A 27,324-nucleotide genomic window follows, 5' to 3' on the forward strand; every position below is an offset into this window, starting at 1 on the left:
CTTTTATTTAGGTCTTCTTGCTTGCTGCATTTATTGAGTCACTGCAAACTTGTGTACTTTTGCTTTAAGGTATATATTTTCCCCTAACTTACGGATACATATACATATGCTCTATTTCATGGACCCTGGTCTATATCTGGGTTTTGAGGCTTTGTTAGGAAGTGCACCACCTGAAAAGGAATTAAGGAGTCCTATGAGCTAGGAAAGGTCTCACCAGAGTAATGAAGCTGAAGGGTTGACATTCCATGGCTGACGTCTCTGGACACAGCCCAAAGTGAAACATGTCCAGGTGGTACTGGTTGCATTGCTTAGGCTGATATCAGCAGATGCAGTATCAATTGGTATGGATTGAGAGAAGCATGCAGGGAAGCAAGCCCCACCCCAGAGGTTCCAGGACTAAGAGAAATGTGAGTTTTATAGAGAATGGGGAAGGTTTAAACGAGGTGATATTTGTGGTTATTGAGGCAGAGGGTAGAGGGAAGAGGAATTTGTGGAATGTAGTCAGAAGGTACAAACTACAGTTTCAGATAAATAAGTATTGGGAGTTACATGTACAACTTGATGGCCATAACTGGTCCTGGTGTACAATATATATTCACATTGTTAAGAGAGCAAATCCAGAGAGTCCTCCTTAGTAGAAGATATGTGTGTGTGTGTGTGTGTGTGTGTGTGTGTGTGTGTGTATTTATGTATATGTATATAAGTAGATATACATACGTATGTGTATATAGATAGATAGATATATGAATGGTGGATATATTTTAACTAAACTTGTTTTGATCATTTCGCAATATGTGTAAATCAGACCATAAAGCCATACACCTTAAACTTAGAAGAAAAAAAAGAAATAATGGGCCATTATCATGATCATTATGAGTTTTTCTTTTAGCACTATTATTCCTGGAGAGAGGGCCTCATTGCCAGCAGCTACAAGAAGTGATTTTAAACAGCCACCCTCCTCACTACTTGAATTTCTCTGCTTAAAATGAGAATCTGACCCCAAGCCAGCCTTTTTGATAGTGGATACCAGTGCTTCCCCTTACTGATATATGTTACAGAAAGTGAAATGTTAGCCACATTTAATACTAACTTAACAAGTAGAAGAATATATATATTTCAACACCATGATAAAAGAAAGCCCTTTATAGGATTGCCCAGTTTCTTCTAGCTGAATTTGATTTTCTAACACTATGTAAGCTTCAAATATAACTTACAGCACATTCATGAAATAAATAGTGAAGTTGTCATCTGTACTCTTTTAAGTTCAACTAACATGCACTATGCAGACAAACCTCACTGCTTTGGGATTCAGCCACTGTTGAATGGCCTCTGAAAGAAATCCAGAATAAGCAAGATATTGACTCAACTCCAGGAAAGGAGGGGGAAGGAGAAAATCTGGGCTACTTCAGAATTTGTCTTCATATGTCCCATGAGTCTAATACAATACACTTTGTGTTACTCTGAAAAATGGTTTAGGCAGGTTTTAAGCCACAGTGAGTTTTCATCCACTGCCAGTGTTGGACCATTTGTATTGTGAATTTTCTTTTGCCATTAACAAAGCTGTTTTGGGTTTTGGGCCTTAAAATTTTATGATTTTAGTTTTACTCTCAAGGTGTTAATACAGCCCTATCAGAAGCAAAGATGTTTTTATAATGTCCTATTGCAGGATAATTTTCAAATGCTGTCTGGCACACTGCTTATTACTCCAAGTAACTCTGAATGAAGAAAGACAACTTTATTACATATGAAGGAAATGAGGTAGTAAAAATTATAATCATCATGAAAAAATTAAAAGCATGTATTTTGTTTCTTCCATGTATCTTCCATGTATTTTTCCTCCGATTTAAGAAGGTGTCTGCCACAACCCAAAGTATGTAGTTGAAAAAGTTTCATCAGACCCATTCTTTGGTCACCTAAGAACTAAGTATGTTCCTGCTTCTTAAACACAATTCAGTCATCTTGTCTGGTGTGTAGAGACCCAAGTGAAGTTGTTCACCAACTCATAGTGGTTCTGTCTCAAGATAGAACCCTCCCTCCGCAAGCCTGAGCCTGTGTAATCTCTCTGCCCTTCTCTCATTCTTTTCTTGACTCTCTGTCTCTCTCTCCCTCTCTCTCTCTCTCTCTGCTTAATACCTGAACTCTTCCAAAAACTGCCAAGACCCATAGTTACAGACACATGCTTTCTAACCAGCCTGTCTGTCTCCTTGCCACTCTGCCCACAACTTATAGACATTTCCGAGGGGGGCAGACAATGCCTGTGATTTCTTTGTATTTTTGCCACCTGATGAGTCAGCACAACCTGAAATGTGACTGTTTCACAGGAAACCTGCTATGTGCTGTGTTTTATCTGGATACATTCATCTGTGCTCTTCTGGAGCTCAACGACAAATAAAGACTAAGTTCAACCTCTTGAATGTTAACCTAGATAGCTCTGGGGCCAGGAGGTCATGACACAGTTGAGTCCACATGCACAAGGACCTAGGTTCAAACACCTACCCCCTATCTATGGGGGAAGCTTTACATGTGATGAAATAGTGCTGCAAGTGTCTCTCTTTTTCTCTCCATCTCCCCCTTTCCTCTTTATTTCCTCTCTGTTTCTATTCAGTAAATAAAGTAAAAATATTTTTAAAAAACCTAGATATCTCTAGGTGCAAAACTTTTTTGGAGGGGGGGAGTATGGGGCTTTTTTTAAGGAACCATGCCTTTTCCAGTGGTAAGAGGGACTCACTTGAAGAAGTGCTCATTCTACAAGGCATCCCCCACATTTAAAAACTACTCTTATTACCCCTATCCCAGTTTCCATTTATCCCCAAGACTCAAGACCAACTAGCTAGAAGAAAATGCCCTTTTGGAAAATGGTGGTGTTTGAGCATTTTGCATTTTGTTATCAGGAAAGAAAAAGGCTATATGTCATTCTGTTAGTGCAATAATTGTTCACACGGTTTCGTTGAATGGACATAAAATAATGAAAATGCTGTGCATTTGCACTAGGAAAAAAGCAGCAAATAATGATTCTTTTGTATTCCTCTATTAATTAAGTCTAACCGTTAAGCCAATAGGCCCAACATTAGCTTTCTTTGTGGTTATGGGTAACAATTTCTCACAGACCCTGGTTGTTACTTCCTCCAAACCGTTGATTTGGTAATTTGCTTATTTTCAGAGAACCAGTTGTATATTCTGATCAGCCTCTTCCTGGCTGAATTGAAGGCAGTATGAGAGACTGGATGTCTGCCGACCCAGTTCCTCCAGAATGTTTCCTTCTGCCTTTGAGTCACTACCGCCACTAGAGAATACTTAATATCATGCTCAAAATAAGTGTTTAGGAGGCTTCCAGTGGTGGATTAAAGTAATTACCACAAGAGCTTTGTTAATAGCCTCTATCCACAGAACTATTCAAATTATATAATTATGTCCCCTCCCTCACTGTTCCTTTCCCTGGATTTGCCCCTATTTGCTATGTTCTTCAACCCCCAACTTCAGTGCTGAAACATAGAGCTGCACCCAGATTCTCAGGTTCAACAGTCCACTCTCACTTTCTCTCTCTCCTGTACTCCTTACGAGAGATATAATCTCACAAAGAGTGATTTGCCTGATGGAATTGATCATAATCCTAAATATCTGCCCAGAGTCCACAAGCAATTTACTGCAACTTCCTCTTCTTACCTCCTTCCATTTTGTGGCCCTTGACCCTTTCCAGATGACATGACCCTACTGGGAGGTTAGGCCATTTCCTCAATTACAGTTTTATATCACCTCCCACCCTGGAAAGTCCAAATCTGTCCTCAGCAAAGCATAGAAAAAAAAAAAAAATTTTGCCTATTTCCCTTTCCTTTATATTTAGCCACCTCTGTTGAGTAGGTGTATTGATTTAATCATTCTATTTCGAGGACCTCTTTGACCAGGGGTTTGTAATGACTTTCTCCTCCTGCCTGTCTTTACCCATTTTGGAAAAAAAAAAATTATATTCTATGTTTATTTGGTACGATGCTACTGTATTTATTAGGACCATGTCCTAATATAGACTGTGAATTTAGAAACAACAAAGCTTTCTTATCAAAAACTGTGTCCACAAGTTAGTCATTCTTGCTGTAATTGAATACTGATTGGACTAGTTGGATGTGAATGTGGTTTCTCTCTACTTCCAGTCAGAGATCCCTTGTAACTTACTACGGCCTACAGTAAGTGAAAAAGTAGGCAACGTATGTGTTGTGTAGGGGTGTGTGGAATGTCCACTATTCTACTTCTTCTAGCGTTTGCCCTTCTTCCGTAGCCAGTCAACAGCGTCAGGTTGAGCCTGATGTAAAGTTTCGAGACCTCCTTTGAATCTGGAGAGATGGCAGTCGTTGACTATGTGGGTCATAGTCTGTCTGTAGCCGCAGGGGCAGTTCGGGTCGTCTCTGACTCCCCAGCAATGGAACATAGCGGCGCACCGGCCATGGCCTGTTCGATAGTGATTGAGGAGGGCCCAATCATAACGTGCTAGGTCAAAGCCGGGTTGACACTTACAGGGGTCTGTGATGAGGTGTTTGTTCTTGACCTCAGCTGACTGCCAACTCTGTTTCCAAGAGTCTGGAACAGAGAAGTTCAGTGTAGGCGTAGGGGACCAGATTGGGTGATGAGACGTCAAGCGTTGGACAGGGTGAGCGAAGATATCCGCGTATATTGGCAGGTCCAGTCGAGCGTAGACTATTCCACTGAATCAATAACACATTGCCAAAAAGTAAATAATAGCCAATGCTTTACCCCATTGCTGTTATGGGAGTTATAACTTAACAATGTGCTAACATTATCCATACTTGATATGGTCACAACATATTAAGAATGTTCTTATATGTACTGTTAATTTGTAATCTTAGGGTGTGAACTTTCAGAGAATATAAAAGTAAAGAATAAAATTTTATTTTGTTATACGTTTTTAGGTACCATATGTCTTAAATGATGATGTGGTAGGGCTACAAACTGCCAAAACAGCTAGTAAAATGTAATGACTTATATACATATATGTTATATAATATATATTTATTTACATATCCTCTTAAATTTGGCATTTAAAATTACCTTTTAGGGGATTTATAAAGGTAAAGTCCTGGGACAGAGAACTAGCCTACCTTGCCCAACACCCCATGAGAAATGCTATGGCAACGGAGGAAGTTTGTGTACCGTGGCATCTCTCCTCCTTTCTGTTTCTTCCTGAAGGAAAATGTAACTGAGAGCAGTGAAATCACAAATATATGATGGCTACATACAAAAATTAAAAAGTTGGTGGTGTTGTTAAGGTTCGGGGGCGCCAGCAGGCCGGGCTAGCTTCGCGGTGGTAGACAGAGACGACCAGAGACACGCGACTGGGTTGAGAAGCTGCAGTTTAATCTTTATTCACAAACGGACAATTCACCACACCATGTGCTTCCCCATCATTCTCCCTCCGCTGCTGCTGCTGGGACTCTGGATGTCCTTAGCACAGGGGGCGGGGAGAAAGCTGGGTGTGAAACTAGCAAGGGCCAAACCAGTTCTCTCAGAGGTCGGGGGAAAGGGGAGCAAACCAAACTGAACTTAAGAGCCCCGAATATTAACAACATGGTGGTCCAAGAGGTGGCACAGTGGCTACAGCACTGGACTCTCAAGCACGAGGTCTTAAGTTCAGCCCCCGGCAGCTCAGGTACCAGAGTGATGTCTGGTTCTTTCTCTCTCTCCTATCTTTCTCATTAACAAATAAATAAATAAGAATTAAAAAGTTGGATCCTTAGCAAATAAAAGTAAGATTTTGTTTCTCCACGTTGATGGTAAGGATCCCGGTTCGAGCCCAGCTCCTCACCTGCAGGAGAGTCGCTTCACAACTGGTGAAGCAGGTCTGCAGGTGTCTATCTTTCTCTCCCCCTCTCTTGTCACCCCTCCTCTCTCCATTTCTCTCTGTCCTATCCAACAATTACGACAACAATAAAACAACAAGGGTAACAAAAAGGAATAAATAAATAAATAATAAATAAATAAAATATTTCTTTTTCAAAAAAAGAAAAAATAAACAGTTGAGGCATCATATACAAGGCCCTGGCACCACAAGTGGGAACAAAAAAAAAAGGGAAAAAAAGCCCATATACTAAAGTCTATTCTGATAAAGGCAAATGTTGTATGCCGTTCAAAAAGTGACTCATCATTAGCCCCAATTGTAGTTACTCACTTAACCAGTAGTGAACTCCTGAAGGAAAATAGAAATCAGAAAAGAAATAAATAGCTTGTTAAATGGAAGTCAAAGTGTAATTCAAAGTTTTGATATATTATGTTTTTCCTTTCTGGAAATAGACTCCTTCTTGTAACATTAATTATTGAGGCAGCAGACATTTATCAGATTCCCAGCGTAAAATATAAATTCTGAATACTTATTTGTATTCAGACACATATTTTACATTAAGTAAATGTAAACATACTTTTTCCCCTTCAAGTTTTGTTTGCCTGGTTCATAATGCCTTCTGAGATATATATGAGTAGATTCCACATTATTTCCTATCACTGTAAGTACACAGGTAACAACAGTCCTAGCTCAAGATGTGGAAGTCAGTGCTATTAGGTGATATACCTAGGACTTTCTGTAATCTTTACTTATTTCTGATGGTTAGGTAAGCAGACTTCTAGTCAGAGGTCAGAACCTATTTTTTTGTTTGTTTGTTTGTTTGTTTTGGTTTTGTTTCCTTTCCTTAGGAATATTTCCACATTCTCTTCAAGGGTGTTCCACAACTATGTTCCTAAGGAAGACTGGCTGTTCTGTAAACCTTTGAGAGGAACAGGGCGGGTGAAGGCAGAGACTAGAAGCTGGAATGGACTGTTTTTATGCAGGTGCTATCTGCAATACCGTATGTGGGGCTATTGAAAACATTGTTCTTAGGTGGTCTGACATGATCTCTGCACATCTGGCCTCAGGGTCCTCTAGACTGTTCCAAGCAGAATTATTTTTTCTTGTTTGCCAAAATAAAAATGACAGTGCATGCTGTGATACTCTCCACCTAAATCAGGGCTTTTCAATTTCTTTCATCATAAAACTGAGTGCCCTCTGTGATTTTTAAACAGGGTTTTTCTCAGTGATGGGCATGGGAACATAGTAAGGAAGGTTCTGTGAAGCTGACTGTTCCCGACTCCTTACAATATTGACGTTTTGTTTTATTTTATTTTATATTTTATTGAAAAGTATTCTCTGAATATTGAAAGGAATTCCTATACACCAATTAAACATTGTTCAAAGGAATTCTGTGATAAAACTTCATTAAGTCTTCTGGTTGGATCTTTGTGAGGAACTAAGCTTGACCTCAATATCTGCCATGCATGTGTCTAATATTATTGCTATTATTATTTCCTATATACCAATTAAACATTGTTCACTTCTCTTACATCAACTGTTTACAGCCTGGCTTTATCACTAAGTAGCTAATCTAAGTGTTCATCCCATTATTTATTAATATTATCTATATAATATTCTTGCTGGAGACAAATAGATGTGTGGTCCCAACTACCACTTCTTTACACATTTTTCTTTACCACAGTTATATCTTATTTATCATTCTAATTAAGATTGTGCAGGAGTTTTGCAAGTCACAGAAGAAAATGATAACTTCCCACGGGTGAATTCTAATCATTAATAATGTAGTTGTTCTTTTATTTGTAAATTGTTCTTCATTATTTCATCTATTTACCAAGGAACTCAGTCCTGAAAGGAATTTAGAGCTAGATAAACTACTATAAATTAAGCTACTTTATTATACACAAAGTATTTATGTCACTAGGCAAACTCCAGGAAACCAGAGGTAAGGGAATATTTCCTAGATTATATTATTGTTTTTAGGGTAGGAAAATTACAATCTTGTATATGGTCATAAAAGAAAAAAAGCAAATAGTGATAATGGCAAGAATGAAGCTGAAAGGAACAGACATGAATTTTTTTTTTTTTCCTTAGCTGAGAATCAGAGGTCTTAGAAGAAAGGAAGTTTTGAGGTTAAGAAAGAAGAGTTGAGGGAAGTATTTCAGCATAAATGTTCCAGTAAGCAAGTAGATGTTGAGTGAAATGACGGGCCAGATTTAGAATTTTAGAATTTTAAGGAAAGAAAAAGTGTCTGGAGTAGCTCCTGGGTAAAATGAAATCCACTAGGCCTGGATAAAAAAGTAGAGATCAGCAGTAATGAGAATCCACTCAAGAGAAGAGAACTGGCCTAAAGCCGGTCCTCATGGGGAGGTGATTTTTTTCCTCTTCTGTAATGTCAAGACTAAGAACAGAAGTGTTGGTTGTGGTCTGATATGTGAGTTGGCAAGGCAGGAAAAAATACTAGGAGGCCCCAGAGCTATGAGTTTCTAATGAGCCCTTGTCAGTGTGCAGGACTGGGGGTGGGAGAGTAGAGTTAAATGACTGACCAGAGTGTCCACATGTGATGCAAGGTGGGGGAGGCGTGAGTAAATCAGTCTCTGTGGTTCTACCCTCACCACGACTCTGCCTGGTGAGACACCTGGACCCTTCGCTCCCTTCACCTCTTGCCTGTCTCCCCAAATTGCCTTAACTCCTGACTGTCTCTGATTTTAGCCACAGCTGCTCCATTTCTTACAGCCCACAAATAAAGCTGTGTAGGACAAGGAGTGGTCTTATAGCTTCTTTCTAATTTAGCTGCTCATTGATGTAGTTTCACTTTCATATGTCACTATGTTTCAATGTTTAAACATTTACCCCCTTCAGTAGCCATAAAGAAAACAAAGCAACAGTTAATGCAGTAATAAATTTATTTTAAACTACAGGAGATAAGCTTCAATGCAATGTAGCCATAAAGTATATCTCTCAGGCTTAGGGGAAAAGCAATAAACTTTCATAAATAAGAAGTATTTTAAAATACTCCTGGAGTTATAAATAAGGATAAAATATAACTTGTAGCTGATAGCACCACAGCCAAACAACCATGCTGGTTACAAAGAAAACTATAAACTAAAATAAGGAAACGTTTGCAGCTTTCTTCTATTGTTCGCTTACACCCTAGGAGGGCTCGCTGGAGAGTCACTGTGAGTTTTTCACTCACCTTTTGAAATGTTACCTGTTAAAGTTCCTCACACCTTGGGATTTGCTGAAGATCTGTGATAATCACCAAGGAAATCCTGGGGCACTGATGCCACAAATAAGAGCACTTCTCAACAAATCTGGAAGCGTTAGAGAACACCTCAGGGAGGAGGGAGAGCAGGCACAAAGCACTGTCCCACAGGTTGGCTGGTGAAGGAATTTGCAGATTAGGGCTTGATTTCTAGTCTTACTCTGAAGCTACCCTTTAAAGAAATTTGAAGGGGCAGAGAGATAACTCACTGGAAAGGGCTCATGCCTTGCCACATGCTTGGTGAGCATGTTGAAGGTTCAAGCCTTGGGATGATATAAGAGAGTCTCTGTCTACCTGCCTGCCTGCCTGCCTGTCTACATATCTATCAGAATGGGAAAATCAGCTGTGAAAGTAAAATCACACCTGTGCAAGGCCCCAGTATCATAAAAAGCAGATGGAAGGGTGTTGTTTTCGCCGGGCTATGTTGTTTTCGCCGGGCTAGCTTCATGGGCTGCTAACAGACGACCAGGGACTCATGGTTGAGCTGTAGGCAGTATCTCTTTATTCATGCAGGACGCAGCACAATCTAAGATGAGCTAAGCTAAACTCAAGTACTCTAAAACTCACAATGCTGTCTTTATATATACTTGCCAAGTAGGGTGGAAACAGGATGTGACATAGAGAGGGTGGAGAGAAAAGTGACTGGTGAAAATCAGAGTGTGACAAGGAGGGGGCAGAGCAGGTGAGAATCCTATCACTGAACCACCAATGCCCTGGAGTGCTTTATGTAAATGTAAAAGTGATTCATGTAAATAGACCAAAGCTTTGAATGGGATTAAATCTATCCCTATATAGGCATATGGTTAAGCAGAAGCCAGGGGGAGCTGGCATACTATCCAACAGAAGGGGGCCTGGGGAGTAGCACATCGGGTTAAGTGCACATGGCACGCACGAAGTGCAAGAACCAACCAGTGTTAGGATCCCAGTTCCAGCCTCCAGATCCCCACCTACAGGAGGGTCACTTCACAAGTGGTGAGGCAACTATCTTTCTCTCCCTCTCTCTGTCTTTTCCTCCTTTCTCTATTTCTCTCTATCCTATCCAATAACAACAACAAGGGCAACACAAATGGAGGTGGCCTCCAGGAGCAGTGGCTTCATAATGTAGGCGCCAAACCCCAGTGATAACCCTGGTGGCAGAAAAGGAGGGGGGACGGAAAAGGAAGAAGTAAAGAAGGAAGGAGAAGGGAGGAGGGGAGAAAGAAGAAGAAAGAGAAAGAATGAGGCAAGGAAGGAAGGAATGAATTCAAAGTCCTCCAGGGTCCATTTCAGTTTTCATTTGGATTTTCAGTTCAGAAGTCACTTGGGAAAAAGCCTAAAAGATACAATGACATTTTAGTGAATAATACCTTGATTTGATCTACTGTTGGAGTAATGAATTATTTGCTTACTAGAAAATTAAGGGGCTGGGCATTTATTCATAGAGTTCTCCCCCTGCCTTCCACCCTAGGAGTTTATTTGAATAGACTTAGAGACATAGAGACTTGGTTTATGCTGACAGTGATTTAGTGTCATAGGGGCACATTACTCTCTTAAGTCATGGGACTGCTTGACCACTGTCATGTGTTAACCAAGATCTCCACCTTCATGATCTGTGTGACCCTGGGCACAGTGTCAGATGATTCAGTGGCTGGTGGAACATATGTTTGGTAAGGTTTCAGTACTCAGTGTTTCTGCTGTGGTTCCTGCTGTGAAAGTCATAACACAACTAGAGTGCTAAGGTGTTCCTTCCCTACCCCTTGCCTAAGCTCCTCCTCCACCCCACCACCCTCATTCTCCTGATGGCTCAACCCAGAAATGATAATAGAAGGGGAAATAGTGAACCTCTCTGAATACAATGAAACTGGAATTTGACAGTATCCTCAATCCATAAAAATGTATTTCTCAAGCATCTGCAATTGCAGGCACTGTGTTTTGTGATGGGGAACAAGTTAAACATGGTCTTTCTCATCATGGAATTAAAGACCTTTATTGCTCATAGAAGGAAATGGGTCAGTAAAACAGCTCACTTGGAAAGTGTACTGCTTTGCTATCTGTACAACTCAGGTTCTAGCCCAGCTGAAGGAAGCTTCAGTACTGATTTCTTTCTCCATTTCTCTCTCCCTTTCTCTCTCTCTCTCTCTCTCTCTCTCCCGTGTGTGTGTAATTCTAAGTATCATGGAAATTGTATGAGAAGACTGTATAGAGCCTGCTGAGTTCAGACAGTGGTGAGGAAGGGCATTCCAGAGACAGGGAATAAAGGAGTCAAGATTATGAAGAAAAATGTGGCCAAAAGTTAGTTGAGCTTAATTTGTGGCTGGCCTTAACTCTTTTTGTTGTTATTTAAATAATACTTTTAGAAGTTTCAGCTCTGTCACATAGGCAGTAAGAAGTCATTGAAATTTTTTGAGCAAAAAGAGAGATGATTTATATTTCAAGTTTGTTTTACAAGGAACAATCTCTGTTGGTGGTAAAGACAAGATGAGAGACAGATGAGGAGGAGGGCTCCAGGGAAATGAGAGGGGATAGTGTGGGCTTTCCAGTTACGACGTGGTGTCCCTGGGACTGACTGTCTAGGGTTGGGTTTGTTTTTGCTGGATTAGGTAGAGAAAGACAAACTAACCCAGAAATTTAATTCTTCTGATTTTGTTTAACTCTGCAGTTTCACTGTGTATTTTTAGGCAAGGAATTGAAGCTCTAGCTCTCCTGTTTCTCATCTGTAGAATGGGAGCAGAAATAATGTGGTGAGAGGGATAATAATAAATCTAACTATGGGAGTCAGGCGGTAGCGCAGTGGGTTAAGCGCACGTGGCACAAAGCGAAAGGACTGGTATAAGGATCCCAGTTCAAGCCCCTAGCTCTCCACCTGCAGGGGAGTCACTTCACAGGCAGTGAAGCAGGTCTGCAGGTGTCTACCTTTCTCTCCCCCTCTCTGTCTTCCCCTCCTCTCTCCATTTCTCTCTGTCCTATCCAACAACAACATCAATAACAACAATAATAGCTACAACAATGAAACAACAAGGGCAACAAAAGGGAATAAATAAATAAATAAATAAATAAATATAAAAAAATTAAAAATACATAAATAAATCTAACTAAACTCTTGTCTTAATCTCTGCAATCCTTATTTAGCACTGTGCCTGGTATGTGCTAAATGTTTTTGGAGTTTATTTCCACTACTTCACATCCATTGATTTATTTGTTTGTTTAGCCTATGTATATTGCCACTGGTGAACTTTATTTGCAAAATTTTACAGATATTTTCCATCTCCAGTCCTCTTGGGCCAAGAATTGGCAGCCCCCCCCTCAAAAAAAAAAAAAAAGAGGGTGAGGCCTGTAAATTAAACCTGCCACTTCCTTTCTGGTAGGAAGTAAAACTAGAAAAGTTTGCAAAGTTTGCTGCTGTGTGGTGGTCCTTCATGAATCTGTGTGTTGTGGGGAACAGGAGAAGTGTTAAGTGACTTCTGCTATTCCAAAGGTCGGGGAGCTTTACTTTACAGTGCAGTGTGATCCTACTGTTCTGATGAACAGATTCTGAAATTCCACAGCATAGTGTGAGTCATCCACATTTAAAGTATGAGTGCAAAAACACTTTTAAAAATTCCAAATAGGAATGTTTAATTGCTTCTGCCTATGCTTCCCTCACTGTGAAAATAGCTGTGAAATGACAGTACCATATTCCTAAATTGGAACTCAGAACAAAACCATACAAGGAAAGCAATCATTTCTTCTATTTTCTATTTTATTTTATTTTATTTCTTCTATTTTCATATGCAGAGTCTATGTTCTGCTTCTTTACAAAATGAGTGCTCTTGTGAAATGGGAAACTGGTCCCATTTAGTTGATAGGATTTGGGAAGGGGGGGAATAAGTATCTTGAAACCTATTTGCCTTTGAAGAACTAGGAAAGCAATTCTTGATTCAGAGTAATACAACTCCTGTATATAGTTGAGGTGAACAAAGCTTTCTTGATACTAAATGTTTCTATTGTGCCTAAAAGTGAATTTTCATTGATAGAAGACGTTCTTTTACCTGATCTTTCAAGATCACCAAACCCCATGTCACCATCTCCAACTAAAACCCAGCATCATGAAATCATGATTTTTTAAATTTTTTTTTAAATTTTTTATTTAAGAAAGGATTAATGAACAAAAACATAAGGTAGGAGGGGTACAGCTCCACACAATTCCCGCCACCCAATCTCCATATCCCACCCCCTCCCATGGTAGCTTTCCTATTCTCTAGCCCTCTGGGAGCATGGACCCAGGGTCGTTGAGGGTTGCAGAAGGTAAAAGGTCTGGCTTCTGTAATTGCTTCCCCGCTGAACATGGGCATTGACTGGTCGGTCCATACTCCCAGTCTGCCTCTCTCTTTCCATAGTAGGGTGGGTCTCTGGGGAAGCTGAGCTCCAGGACACATTGGTGGGGTCTTTAATCCAGGGAAGCCTGGCCAGCATCCTGGTGGCATCTGGAACCTGGTGATTGAAAAGAGAGTTAACATACGAAGCCAAACAATTTGTTTTTTAACCTTTATTTATTAGATAGAGACAGCCAGAAATGGAGAGGAAAGGTGGTGACAGAGGGGGAGAGAGGTAGAGAGACACTTACAGCCCTACTTCACCACAAGTGAGGACCAGGGGCACGAAATCATGATTAAAGTTAGAGAAGCCAATTCATGAATGGCAAGATAGTATAGATACTGCATTTCCTCTTCTTGGTTTCTGGGAGTTTTCAGTAGCATTGAGTACATCTAAAAGAATACTGACAGATAATTTTCTAAGTTATATTCTCCAAATTTTCCCTTGATTCATGGCTAAGCATTGTTGACTAGCTCATAAATTAGGGCAAGATTGCTAGTCCTTAAGATAATTTACTGAAAATATTTTCTCAGTGTTGTGATTGATGTTTGTTTGTTTTTAGACAGAAAGAGAGTAAAAGATACCACAGCACCAAAGCCTCCTTCAGTACAATATAGACTGGACTGGAACCAGGGTTGTGCACATGTCAAAGTAGCATACTATTCAAGGGAGCCATTTCATGGCCCAGTATTGTGATTGTGTGGTCAGAAAAATTTCAGACGTATGGGTGGGTTGTAATCTGTCCCAACTATGCCAGAAACCAGCCTGTGACTTTCAGCTGGTAACCTACTCCTTCTATTAACACTTGTTCAGTGTCCTTTGAGGGACTTTTGAAAATCAAAAGAGTGGAGGTATGTGGGAGCCCTAGGAAGCATTGAGAAAACACTAAAAATAACTAAGTGAAATTGCCATCTATCCTTAGGACATCTTTGTAGAACAAGTGGCAGTAAATGTTGAAGAAATTTCTTTTGTCGGTTTGATTTTTACAGGGAACACGGGAAACTCTTAGCCGTCATTGCACTACCCTTGGTGATGCTCTTCAGAAGGAGAATGATTTTGCTCTCATAATTGATGGGAAAACCCTCAAATATGCCTTAACTTTCGGAGTACGACAATATTTTCTGGACTTAGCTCTGTCATGCAAAGCTGTTATTTGCTGCAGGTAAGTACTCTTTCATATTGTCAGATTTCAGGAAAGAACAGTTTTATCCTTAACTTTATAATGTTCAAACTTTTTAAATTTTTTATTATCTTTATTGAATAAAAACAATCAGAAATTGAGAGGGAAGGAGGATTTAGAGGGGAAGAGAGACAGACAGACACCTGCAGCCTTGCTTCACCACTTATGAAGCTTTCCCCCTGCAGGTGGGGACCAGGGTCTTGAACTCGGGTTCTTGTGCATTGTAACATGTGCGCTCAACCAGGTGTGCCACCACCTAGCCCCCCCATAATGTTCAAACTTTATTGAAGTTATTCTGTCCCTGATTTATAAAAGCCAGGTATTTACTAATGTAGTCATAGATAAGATGCTTTTGATGAGTCGGTATAGAATGTATTAGCAGAATTTTTTTAAATGAGCCCTGACAGTATTCATTGTCCATGTATTGAATTAATACATCTTGCCATTTTCTGTGTTTGAAGGCATTCTGTGTTTACTTGCATTCCTCTTGAGTTATTTTTTAGTATTTTTATGTATTCTATACTTAAATCTTTGACTCTTAGAGTTGGACTTATTTGGGCGAATCACATGATGAGAGGAACGGAGTCATTTTCTACATAGCTGAGCCTTTAGCTGCCTGAAGGCTCAGCTACTTGGAAAATAATTATTGACTGCACAGTCTTTTACCCTCTAATTTATAATATTGCCTGTATCCTTAAGTGAAATCTGTTTTGAGTTAGCAAGGCCTAATCCATAAAATTGTATTTTTGTAAATCATGTAACTCCACTTCTTGCTGTATTTCATTGTGTAAGTATTTAAACTATCTCTTCCTAAAGTCTGAAGTGTAGTCATGATTATATCCAATCATTTTCCTTTTGTTCACCATGAAGCCTAAGGACTTTCCTCTTAGTCACCCACTGGATCTTTGCATTTTTGTCAGACTAGGTCCTGTACAGCAGCTTCTCAAATTGCTATCTATCTTCACTTGGAAATGATAGTAGTGTGTCTGAAGGATTTCTCAGAATATATGTATTGAGCATAGCCTTTTTTAAATTTATTTTTTATTTAAGAAAGGATAAATAAAACCATAGGTTAGGAGGGGTACAATTCCACACAATTCCCACCACCCAATCTCCATATCCCACCCCCTCCCCTGATAGCTTTCCCATTCTCTATCCCTCTGGGAGCATGGGCCCAGGGTCATTGTAGGTTGCAGAAGGTGGAAGGTCTGGCTTCTGTAATTGCTTCCCCGCTGAACATGGGTGTTGACTGGTCGGTCCATACTCCCAGTCTGCCTCTCTCTTTCCCTAGTAGGGTGGGTCTCTGGGGAAGCGGAGCTCCAGGACACATTGGTGGGGTCTTCAGTCCAGGGAGTCCTGGCCGGCATCCTGATGGCATCTGGAACCTGGTGGCTGAAAAGAGAGTTAACATACAAAGCCAAACAAATTGTTGAGCAATCATGGACCCAAAGGTTGGAATAGTGGAGAGGAAGTGTTAGGGGTGTGCTCACTGCAAACTCTAGTATACTTCTGCTTTCAGGTATATATTTTGTACTTGTTTATGGATACGTGTGAACATATGCTCTCTCTCACAGAACCTGGTGTATATCTAGGTTTTGGGACTTTGTTAGAAAGTGATCCACCTGGGATGGAATTAGAGAATGCTATGAAAGGAAAGGTCTCACCGAGTAATGAAGCTGAAGGGTTGTCATTCCACACCTGAAGTCTCTGGACACAGTCTGAGCTAAAGCATGTTGAGGTGGCAATCATTGCGTTGATTAGGTTGCGATCGGCAGATGCAACATTATTTGATAAGGATTGGGAGAGGCATGAGGGAAAGTAGGCCTTATCCTAAGGTTCCAGGACTGGGAGAAATACAGGCTCTATAGTGGAGATGTGAGGTTCCTGCTGTCTTAGGGTTCCAAAAGACAATGGATAGTTAATGTTATCATCACATTATTTGGTAATTGGGTTAACTTTGAAAAGTCCTTTTGTTAGGGTTTGCTGTATAGTACTCACTGTCTTGTAAACAGCTGTGCCACTGGTTGCCTCTGACTTGAGCATAGCCTTTTTTAAAGCATTATCTTTTTTTTTTTTTTTTTTTTGCCACCAGGATTATTGCTGGGGCTCGGTGCCTACACCATGAATCCATTGCTCCTAGAGGCCATTTTCCCCATTTTGTTGCCATTGTTGTTAGATAGGACAGAGAAAAATAGAGATGGGGAAGACAGAAAGGAACAGAGAAAGACACCTACAGACCTGCTTCACCACCAGTGAAGTGAGCCCCCTGCAGGTGGGGAGCTAGGGGCTGGAACTCTGATGCTTGCACTGATCCTTGTGCTTTGAGCCATGTGCTCTTAATCCATTGTGCTACCACTCAGCTCCCTAAAGCATTATCTTTATTAAAACTCTAATATTTACTTTGTTTCCTTTTAAAATTTAGTTGCTAACAAAAGAAAGGTTTTTAAGCCACGTTTTTTCTTGGCTTTATTCATTTAAAAAAGGATTGGAGTTGAGAGCTATCTCACCAGGTAGAGTACACACTTTACCATGAACAAAGCCTGGTTTTGAGTCCCAGCCCCCACTTAGAAACACTATGCAAGTAAGAATCCTTCCAAGCAGTGGAAGCAGTGCCTTAGTTTCTCTCCTGTTCCCTACACCGTGTGTATATGTGTGTGTTTCCACTTTTTACCTTCTGTCTAAATAAGTGTTATTTCCAGCATATAAATTATTTGTTCTGTTTCCTAAATTTCAGTTGAAATATGCTTTGTGGGAGTCAGGAGGTAGCGCAGCTGGTAAAGCACACACATGGTGCAAAGCGCAAGGGCTGGTGTAAGGATCCTGGTTCGAGCCCCTGGCTCCCCACCTGCAGGGGAGTCGCTTCCACAGGTGGTGAAGCAGGTCTGCAGGTGTCTTTCTCTCCCTGTCTCTGTCTTCCCCTCCTCTCTGTGTTTCTCTCTGTCCTATCCAACAACAACAACTACTACTATAACAACAGTAAAACAAGGGCAACAAAAGGAAATAAAGTATTAAAAATAAAGAAATATACTTTGTAACATGTAAGTTAAGCCTTGCTTAATAGATGGCCAAGAATAGGAAAGCTATCAAGAGAGGGGATGGGATACGGAGTTCTGGTGGTGGGAATTGTGTGGAGTTGTACCCCTCTTATCCTATGGTTTTGTCAGTGTTTCCTTTTTATAAATAAAAAATAAATAAAAATAAAAGACATAAAAACTATCATTTTAGCCTATAAAATTATATCATACTCAGAGAATTAAGAGTTGCTTACTATGCTCAGGTATCTAATTACTCACTTTTTGTCTTCCTTATAGTACATATAAGTAAATAATATTGATAGCTCCTGGACAATTATTGTCCATAGTTTTTTTTTTAAATTTAGTATTACCTTTATTTATTTACTGGATAGAGACAGCCAGAAATTGAGAAGGAAGGGAGTGATAGAGAGGGAGAGAGACAGAGAGACACATGCAGCACTGCTTCACCACTCACAAAGCTTTCCTCCTGCAGGTGAGAATTGGGGCTCAAACCTAGGTCCTTGCACTTTGTAACATGTGCGCTTAATCAAGTGTGCCACCACTTGGCCCCATCATCCAGACTTTCAGTATTGGTGATAATAAGCCTCTTTAAAAAAAAATTATTTATTAGTGAGAAGGAGGAGAAAGAGAAAGAACCAGACATCACTCTGGTACATGTGCTACCAGGGACCGAACTCAGGACTTCATGCTTGAAAGGCCAGTGCTTCATCCACTGCACCACTGCCCGGACCAAAATAGTAAGCCTCTTAATCATGAAGAGAATTAGAAATTATTTTATCTTGGGGAGTCGGGCGGTAGCGCAGTGGGTTAAGTGCACGTGGCGCTAAGCGCAAGGACCGGCATAAGGATCTGGGTTTGAGCCCCCGGCTCCCCACCTGCAGGGGAGTCGCTTCACAAGTGGTGAAGCAGGTCTGCAGGTGTCTGTCTTTCTTTCCCCCTCTCTGTCTTCCCCTCCTCTCTCCATTTCTCTCTGTCCTATTCAACTATGATGACATCAATAACAACAACAACTACAGCAACAATAAAAAGACAGCAAGGACAACAAGAGGGAAAATAAATATTAAAAAAAAAAAGAAATTATTTTATCTTGATTGTCTCAGTTTCATATTGTAAACTCTTTCTATTTTTTAAAAGAGAGACAAAGATTTCATACCAGCAGCATTTTATACCATGAAGGGGATCAAACCCAGAGCCTCATGCAGAGGTTTATACTCTACTGTTTCCCCACCTCCCTGTGCCCAGAATCCTCATGTTTATAAAAAAGAAAAAAATATAATTTGCTTTTCTGGGATTTTCTTTAGTTCTTGGCTAATCTCTCGATCAAATCTTAATAATGTTCAACTCAGACATTCTCCCAGTTGGCTGTTTACTCATATTTCATTAATGCATTCACAACAAAAGATTGCTCAAAAGCTCTTTCATCGATCTGCTGGCTCCTATTTGGAAACAGAAAAGCACACAAGATAATCTTGATAAAATGATCAGTGCCCTTGACCCAGCATTTGTTCTGTGCCTGTTGTGTGCTGTGTGCAGGTACTACACAGACAAGGATGACTTGCCTTCCTGCTCAACTCCTCTTCCTCATCTGCCTTCCCTCCTTTTTGCTCTACGTAGACTCACAGTTGGTTTGAAAGATGTGGGAGGCCAGTTTTCATCACTGCAGCTGAGCCACATTCTTAGTGCATTGCTTAACACAGTACCTCCCATCATTCTTCAAAAAGTTGAACCACAAAATTAAACAATAGCAGAGGGAAAGAAAAAAACTAGATTGCGGAGTCCAAGGAAGGAAAAAGAAAAAAAAAAAAAGTTCTTGTGAAATTCCCTCCCGACCGAGATCCTTGTTCTGGATTCTCACAGGTCACATGGACCTGAGGGCTCCTCCAGGCCCCAGGCTCACACTCTGCCTTGCACATGCAGCTCAGCTCTGAAACTGAGTTTACAAAGATGTGTGTGGCCCCTACCTCCTTCCATCCTGCTTTATGGAAATTTCAGGACTAGGCAGTCCCTTTGCAGATACTAAGTTTTACAGCTTTTTTTAACTAAAATGTCTCTGCTCAGTTTTTTTTCCTTCTACTTGTACTCATTCTTTCTTTTCCCATAGCACTGTGGTTCAACCTCTGCTCTAGAGCAGAGAATTCATCTAAACCCCTAATTACATCAAAAGCCACTGCCCAATTTCTGTCTGTGCACTTTCCTGACCTGGTCCCTCTTAGAGCTGAAACTATTGGCAAAGCACAGTCCATCTCCTTGTCATTTAACTTACTGACCTAGAAGTATAACTTCCCTGATATTACTTCTGTCACAAGGAGGAATAGGGAGACAATTCTGTAGCCATTATTTATAATTAAGTACAAGTATCACTCTTGGCTTCTCGGGGGATTTAATATGCTCCATCAGGAAATCCTGTATCTTACTCCATCTTAAGACATACTCTGATAAATACTGAATGTTATTTCAGACAACAGTACGATGCTGTTTCTCAAGTTCATCTGGCTTTTTTTTTTTTTAATTTCCCAAGCTACTTTGCATTCTACTTATCAGTCCACACATGGAGATAATTCAGACTCTACCTTTGCTGTGCAGATTTCTCCATGTCATAGCCAGGATGGAAGTACAGTGGAAAACTTCCTGTAATGGATAATGAGGCTCTTGATATTGGTTCCATCTTCAGAATTGCATCAGCCACTTTCTTCCCCGACATTATCAGCATAAAAAACAGAAGGCGTTTTTAGCGTTTGCCTAATTGACATGGTTATAAAGATGAATGTTTTCCCTGAAGAGTCTACAGAATTGAAAGAAACAGTTGTTCTCAGTCAGTAGTCATTATGTGTCTTACCACCATTTTCTGAAGGGAATATTCTGAGACAGAGTAATCCCCTCACCCCAAAATTATCCAGGGCTTTGGAGCCCTGGTTTTGGTTTACAAAGTGACGGTTACATGTTATCCTGAAGTATGCAAAGCCAAAGGAGTAAAATCTGTTTTATTGGTCTGTCAAGCTCTGTGTATTCATAGATGCTATACAGCTTATGTTTTTACCTTTGTGTGCATTTATCTTTCGCCTGAGTAGTTTAATAAAGACCATATACTGAGTTCTGACAAGTTTCCCTGACTAGAAACAAACTCTTTTGTGGCCCTTCTTCCACTTATTCTCTGTTTAAGTACCCTTCTTATCACTTGGGGTGGTCATACAGATTCTTTTGAAGAACAAATGAAAACTATGAATGCTTTCCTTCTGAACCACTGCTCCCTGCACACACACAGTCACACACATCCCAAATGCACATATTCACAAACATATAAAATTGAATGCACCACTTGAAAGAGTTTACAGATTCTCTGAAACTTCTTGGACTGTTAGCGGGTAAGGGAGGGAGTCCTGCTTCAAGACTAGTGGAAATTTGTATGCACAGCTAAATTTAGAGGCTACATAATAGCTAGCAGGTCACTGATTCCTCATCTCATTTACTAAAATGCTGTGCCTCAAAGTCTCATGGGTTATATGGTTGGCATAATGACATTTTAGCTTGGGATTCATTAAATTCTATGTCTCTTATACTTTGGATACCTCACAGAATCTCTCTGGTCTTGGTTTTTGTGACATAAAATGAAGAGGTTGTAACAGAGCAGTTATTCCATTGTTCCAGGAAACTTAGATGTCTAAAGCAGCTACAAGTGGAGTTTATCTGGCAAAAAGAAGAAGGAAAAAAAAAAAAAAACCAGGAAACCCAGTGCACACACCCATTCTGGATTATCTTCTCCCAGCTTGAAAGCTTCTAGGCCCTACTTCCCTCAAAGCCCTTTCAGTTTTTGGATGAACCCTACTTTCCTTGGTCACTCTGTGCTGAGAAGAGTCTGTCTACTGTTTGGCTCGACTTAATTGGGGGAAGCATCTGTTCTACCTCTTTTAATATTCCCTCTAGAAGAAAGTAGGAATGTTGGAGTAGAGTTTTGCTGTGCGTTAAACGCCATGTGGTTTCTGAAATCCTCGTCAGTTCAAATAATCCTGTCTTTCAAAGAATTTTACATTTTTTTCTGTAGTTGTCAGTTTAGTTTATACATACCTTGAAACTTATATTCTGTGACAGTTGGTTGAAAATTGGCCTAGAGCCTCCAGCTTTTAGACTGTCTAGTAATCACCATTCTTCTGCATAATTTATGTATTCATGTATTTCTTAACAGCAGAAGTTAAATTGAAGTAAGCATTTTTCCTACTTGCAACATCTCTAATCAAAGTTTAACCCCCATTAAGACCATTTCCCTTAAAATTCATAAGAAAACACTTGACTTTAGTGAGTGGTGTCACTTGGGAATAGCAGGCCAGGGTAAACCTTTTACCATAGTCCTATTGAAGGTCCCCCAAGAAGAGGTCCAAAGGGACACCTTGAATACTTCTGTCGCAATGTGTGTGCATTAAGTAAAGGGTCAAGGCTGACCTACTTCTTTAGTCTTTAGGGATCTTGAACTTTAAGAATTTCCCAAAATAAATGTCCTAGTTAGTATGTAGTCATAAAGCACAAATGAAGCTAATAAATGCTCAACAGACATTCTTTTAAAGAAAAAAAAGAAAAAAAATGAACACCCATGGATGCCAAGCAGATGTTTGGCCAGGAAAAGTCTTACAAACTGTTAATGAATGTCAACCCTTTATTTGCTTCCAAGAAAATATGAATAAATGTTGGAAATGTTGAGCGAACATGCCTTTCATATATGTATAACTAAAATAGGATAAAGTGAATATATTTTATAAATCCATAAAATGTCCATGTTTTACTGCTCAACCCTCAACATTTCATTTGCTCCTCAAGAACTAGGTCTGCCTTGACCTTTGATTTAAATGCACGTACACTGTGACAGAAAGTATTCAAGGTGTCCCTTTGAATCTCTGCTTGGGGAACCTCTCATAGGACTAGGATAAAAGGTTTACCCTGGCCTGCCATTCGCAAGTGACGTAATCACTAAAGCCAAGTATATTTCTTACGAATATTAGGAGAAATGGACTCACTCTTTACTGAGTAATGTTAAAGAAACTTTACTGAGTAATGTTAAAGAAACTGCACGGAAAATTATAGCCTGGTATGGTAGCCAATTGTGGGCAAACCCGTAGTCAAGGATCTAAAAATATATGAGCATTCTAAATGCTCTAGAATTCCACAATGATTCAACATTATATTTTAAATGTGACTCAATTTAGATAAGCCTCCAACAGACACATAAACACGCATACATATTCATATATATGCACACACAACAATTAGAACTTCACATTCTATAATTCTGATAAAACAGAAAACACATAGTATAGTGAACACTTCCATGAGTTTTCACAAAGTAAACATGCTCCGCTACAAGCATCTCATGCATACATACTTAGTACGTTAGAAATGCCCTCTTGTGTTTTTTTTTTCTAATTTTTTTCTCCTCTGATTATCAGGTAGATTGACAGGTTTGTCACATAAGGTTTTCTCTTTAGAATTTTACCATTAATGTTTGTTCATTCTTTCATTCAACAAATATTTTTCCAGTAACCACTGTATGACAAGCGCATAAAGTAATGTAAATTGTGGCTGCAAAATAGCTCAGTTAGATGAGATAATGTGCTGCTCAGCTATGTGTACAACCCAGGTTCAAACCCAGATGCTATCAAATTGAAAGTAGCTTCAGTGGAAAAAGGAGTTTCTCTCTCTCTCTCTCTCTCTCTTCCTCCTTCCTATCTCTCTATCTCTCTCCCCTCTCTTACTCCTCTCTCTCCTTCTCTGCCTTTTATTTCTATCTGAAAAAAATATTGGATTGTAAAAAAGAATGTACCTCTCTCCTTTCCTCCTCTCCTCTCCTTCTTTGCCTTTTATCTCTATCTGAAAAAATATTGGTTTGTCAAAAGTTATGATGGATTTTTACATAGAAAAAATATATCCTGACTTTTCCAACAACCCAGTAAATAAAGTGCTAAAACGCAAACACTGAACAATAGGAAAAAAATAAATTCTACCTTCACATTGAAACTGTTATTCAGTAAGGTAAACAAATACAATATAATCATTACATTTATAAATAATCAAAGGGCAGTAGTTTCTGTGTATGTCCATGGTAACAAGTTCTATAAATCAGTTAAATATGAAAAAAATTCAGTAGTAAGAGCTACTGTTCAGAAAAGTAGCACATTGAAGATGATTGGGGATACTGTCACTCTTTGCTGGGTTTTCTCTTTTTATGTTTATGTCAAAAATTCATTGTGTGCCTGGTATTGGCTCTTTTTTAAGTACAGACATAGCAAATATCTTACAGTCTGTCTCCCTCCTCAGTTATGTCTCTGGTGGTCTTCCTTGAACAGAGAAATCATTGACCTTCAGATTGTCAAACTCCATTAACTTTTCCCTTTGTGGTTTGTGTTTTTTGGATAGTAAGAGCTTACCATTCAAAAGATACTCTCCTGCTTTTTCTTCTGTAAGCTACAGATTTATTTTCCAGCTAGGTCTTTAAGCCATATGACATTTATTTTTGCATACAGGATAAAGGAAAAGGAATCCAATGTTATTGGATGGTGGGCAGATTTTCTCAGTATCATTTCCTAAACAATCTACTGCCCCCACCCCATTCCTGTGATGTCATGCACTCTGGTACTCAGGCTCTGAGATCAGACTCTAGAGTCTCATTTAGGTTCCACCTCTTAGTAATAGAAAAATAAGTTGCTTAACCTCTCAGGCTTAAGTTTATCTTTGAAAATATGTAAAAAAATAATTGCTCTCATTAAGTTATCAAGAATAAATGGATAATATAGGTACTATTATAATAGAAGCTATGACTAAATTTTCGCTAATCTTAAAAATGATTTAGTCAAATGTTTCTGCTGAGAGGAATATGCTCATACATAAACATTTCCCTCTGAACATTATGACTTTGCTTATATCCTAAATTATGTTTTGTCTGGTATCAAAATTGCTAACCTGACTTTCCTTTATTTCCTATGTGCCTGCCTGCTTTTACCTGTAATATTTTCAATACTGCTATTGTTGGTGTTGAGATTAGGGGGTGTAGCTCAGTGGAATAAGTCATATGTATTGTATGTATGTAGAACTGGGATCACTCCCAAGTACAAAAAAAAAAAAAAAAAGCTGTCTCAAAATCCTCATTGCTTAGGGTTGAACCCTGACCTAACTTCTTATTTGCTATTTTACCTAAAGTTACATAATGTTTCTATACCTTATTGTCCACATTTATAAAATAGTAATGATAGTAACCTGTCTTATAAAGACATCTTTTTAATTAATTTATTTTCCCTTTTGTTGCCCTTGTCTTTTTATTGTTGTAGTAGTTATTGCTGTTTCCATCAATGTCGTAGTTGTTAGATAGGACAGAGAGAAATGGAGAGAGGAGGGAAAGACAGAGAGGGGGACAGAAAGATAGACACCTGCAGACACAGACCTGCTTCACCGACTGTGAAGCGACTCCCTTGCAGGCAGGGAGCCGGGGGCTCAAACCAGGATCCCTGAGCTGGTCATTGGCGCTTTGCACCACATGCGCTTAACCTGCTGTGCACCACCCAGACTCCCTAAAAACATCTTCTGAGAATTGAATGAATTAAAATAAAGTAAAGGGCTTCAAACATAATTCAGATGCTTAGAAATGAGTGTCACTAGCTTTCATTATTAAAAGTTTTTCTTTTAGACAACATACTGCTGAATATGTTTAATCCATCTGAAAAATGTCTTTTAACCAATGAATTTAAACCATTTATAGTTATTGTAATTTTTGCTATATTATGTGCCACTTTTTTTACTGGGGGACCCAGGGCCCCTATTGAGCTATTTGGGCTCTTTCTTACCCAACACATTCAGCAAAATCTTACTAGAAAAAGGGCTGAAGCAAACTCTCAAAAGATAGTGTAGCAGGTAAGCTTAGAGAAGAACAACTAGACTAAGGACCTGTTTAAACTGGTAGAATGGACAGCCAGGAGTTCCAGTTGACTCCCCTCCCAAAAAAAAAAAAGATATCCCCTGCCCATGATATTTCCTCCACCTAAAGTTGTTTCAGCTTTCCATATTCTAGGGATGGGAATTTCCATGGCTGGTTGGTTGGTGGTGTTGTTGTTGTTGTTGTTGTTCACATTATGACAACTTTCCTCCAGTTTATAAAAGTAATCCATTGAAGGATGCAGTACTGTTAGATTTTATCAGCAATAAAAAATAGTGAGGTCACCTCGCCTCCCAGCCCTGTCTCACTTCCTTCACACTGGTCAGTCTGAGCTTGCAGAAAGCCCACTGGAGGGAATAGTCAAGCTGGGAAACTTTCCCCACCTGGTCATCTGACTCCTGACACACCACTCTTTCCCTCTATTCTCTTTATCTTCTAACGGGTATCCATCGCTTCCTATTTCCCTCAAAGGTTTCTCACAGATTTTGTGTTATTGGTTAATTGTGACTCTGGAATTTACAGAACTCTTTTTTTTGTTTTGTTTTTGTTTCATTTAACTCCTGGAATCTTCAAGATATGGTTCTAATCTATATCAAAAGCCTATGTTAACAGCTGTTCCATCTTCCAACAAAACCACTTAAAATCAGATGAGGGAAGGGGTAGGGGAGAGGAAGTAGACAGAATGAGCAAACTGATTTTCTTTCAACCTAAAGATTTCCAGCCTATGCACACATACCAAGAGTCATAGGAAAAAGGCTTCTACCAGAAGCTGGCAACAGGAAGAGGTAAAGGCAATATACTTTACTACACTGAGATCAACAGTAACAGAGGGTAGGACTAGAAAGGGGTATACATGTTAAAACTTCTTGGGTAGACATGCTTCCTAGTTAGGACACATCAGCCCTAGTGTTAGAGACATTCCTCTCTACCACTTCTTACTTCTAGGAGGAAACATATATGGAGAGACTACTGACAGGTAGACTGTTATTTTACTCCTGAAACAACTAGTACATTCAGAAATGCATAACATGTTATACAAGGGCCACTGTCATCTGCCTTTCATCCATTTTTAATGTACATATTCCAGTGAAAAATAGGTTTTCTTCATTCTCCATCCATATAAAAAGTCCTGGGGGAGTCAGGTGGTGGCACAGCGGGTTAAGCGCAGGTGGCGCAAAGCGCAAGGACTGGCATAAGGATCCCGGTTCGAGCCCCCAGCTCCCCACCTGCAGGGGATTCACTTCACAAGCGATGAAGCAGGTCTGCAGGTATCTATCTTTCTCTCCCCGTCTCTGTCTTCCCCCCCTCTCTCCATTTCTCTCTGTCCTATCCAACAATGACAACATCAATAACTACATTAATAAAATAATAAGGGCAACAAAAGAGAATAAATAAATAAATATTTTTTTAAAAAGTCCTGGACAGCCCAATGCCCATGGTTCCTTTATACTCTTTAAATAGAGCAAATTAAACAAACTTTGTCTGATAATAGTGGGATTGTCAAAATAAATACAAACAACATTAGTGTTGTGGAAGAATGAGATGAATTTCTCTTTCTTGCAAAAATTCCATTCATTTTTATTACATGATATGCACTAAATAGTGTTAGGTTTCCCCCATGGAAAGGCTATCTATCTTATTCCTGTAGACTAGTCCTTATATTATAAGGTTCGCTGGATGCCTCTGATTGCATAGTTTGTCAGGAGATGTTGCTTTTGGAGGAGGCTAGGAACACACTCATCAGTCATTTGAGCAGTA

At 39.6% G+C, this 27,324-nt stretch overlaps 1 protein-coding gene across 4 annotated transcripts in view; it reads left to right on the forward strand.

Annotated features, from left to right (window-relative positions):
- Positions 1 to 27,324, forward strand: part of ATP8A1 (ATPase phospholipid transporting 8A1) — a 274,370-nt gene that overhangs the window by 179,515 nt on the left and 67,531 nt on the right. For all 4 annotated transcript variants that reach the window (XM_016193274.2, XM_007534775.3, XM_007534776.3 and 1 more), the window contains one exon: positions 14,432 to 14,604. In XM_016193274.2, the coding sequence (XP_016048760.1) occupies positions 14,432 to 14,604 (173 nt within the window). The remainder of the gene's footprint in view (positions 1 to 14,431; positions 14,605 to 27,324) is intronic.

This window comes from Erinaceus europaeus, chromosome 3 (assembly GCF_950295315.1).
Source record: "Erinaceus europaeus chromosome 3, mEriEur2.1, whole genome shotgun sequence".
In the NCBI taxonomy this organism is placed as follows: Eukaryota; Metazoa; Chordata; class Mammalia; order Eulipotyphla; family Erinaceidae; genus Erinaceus; species Erinaceus europaeus.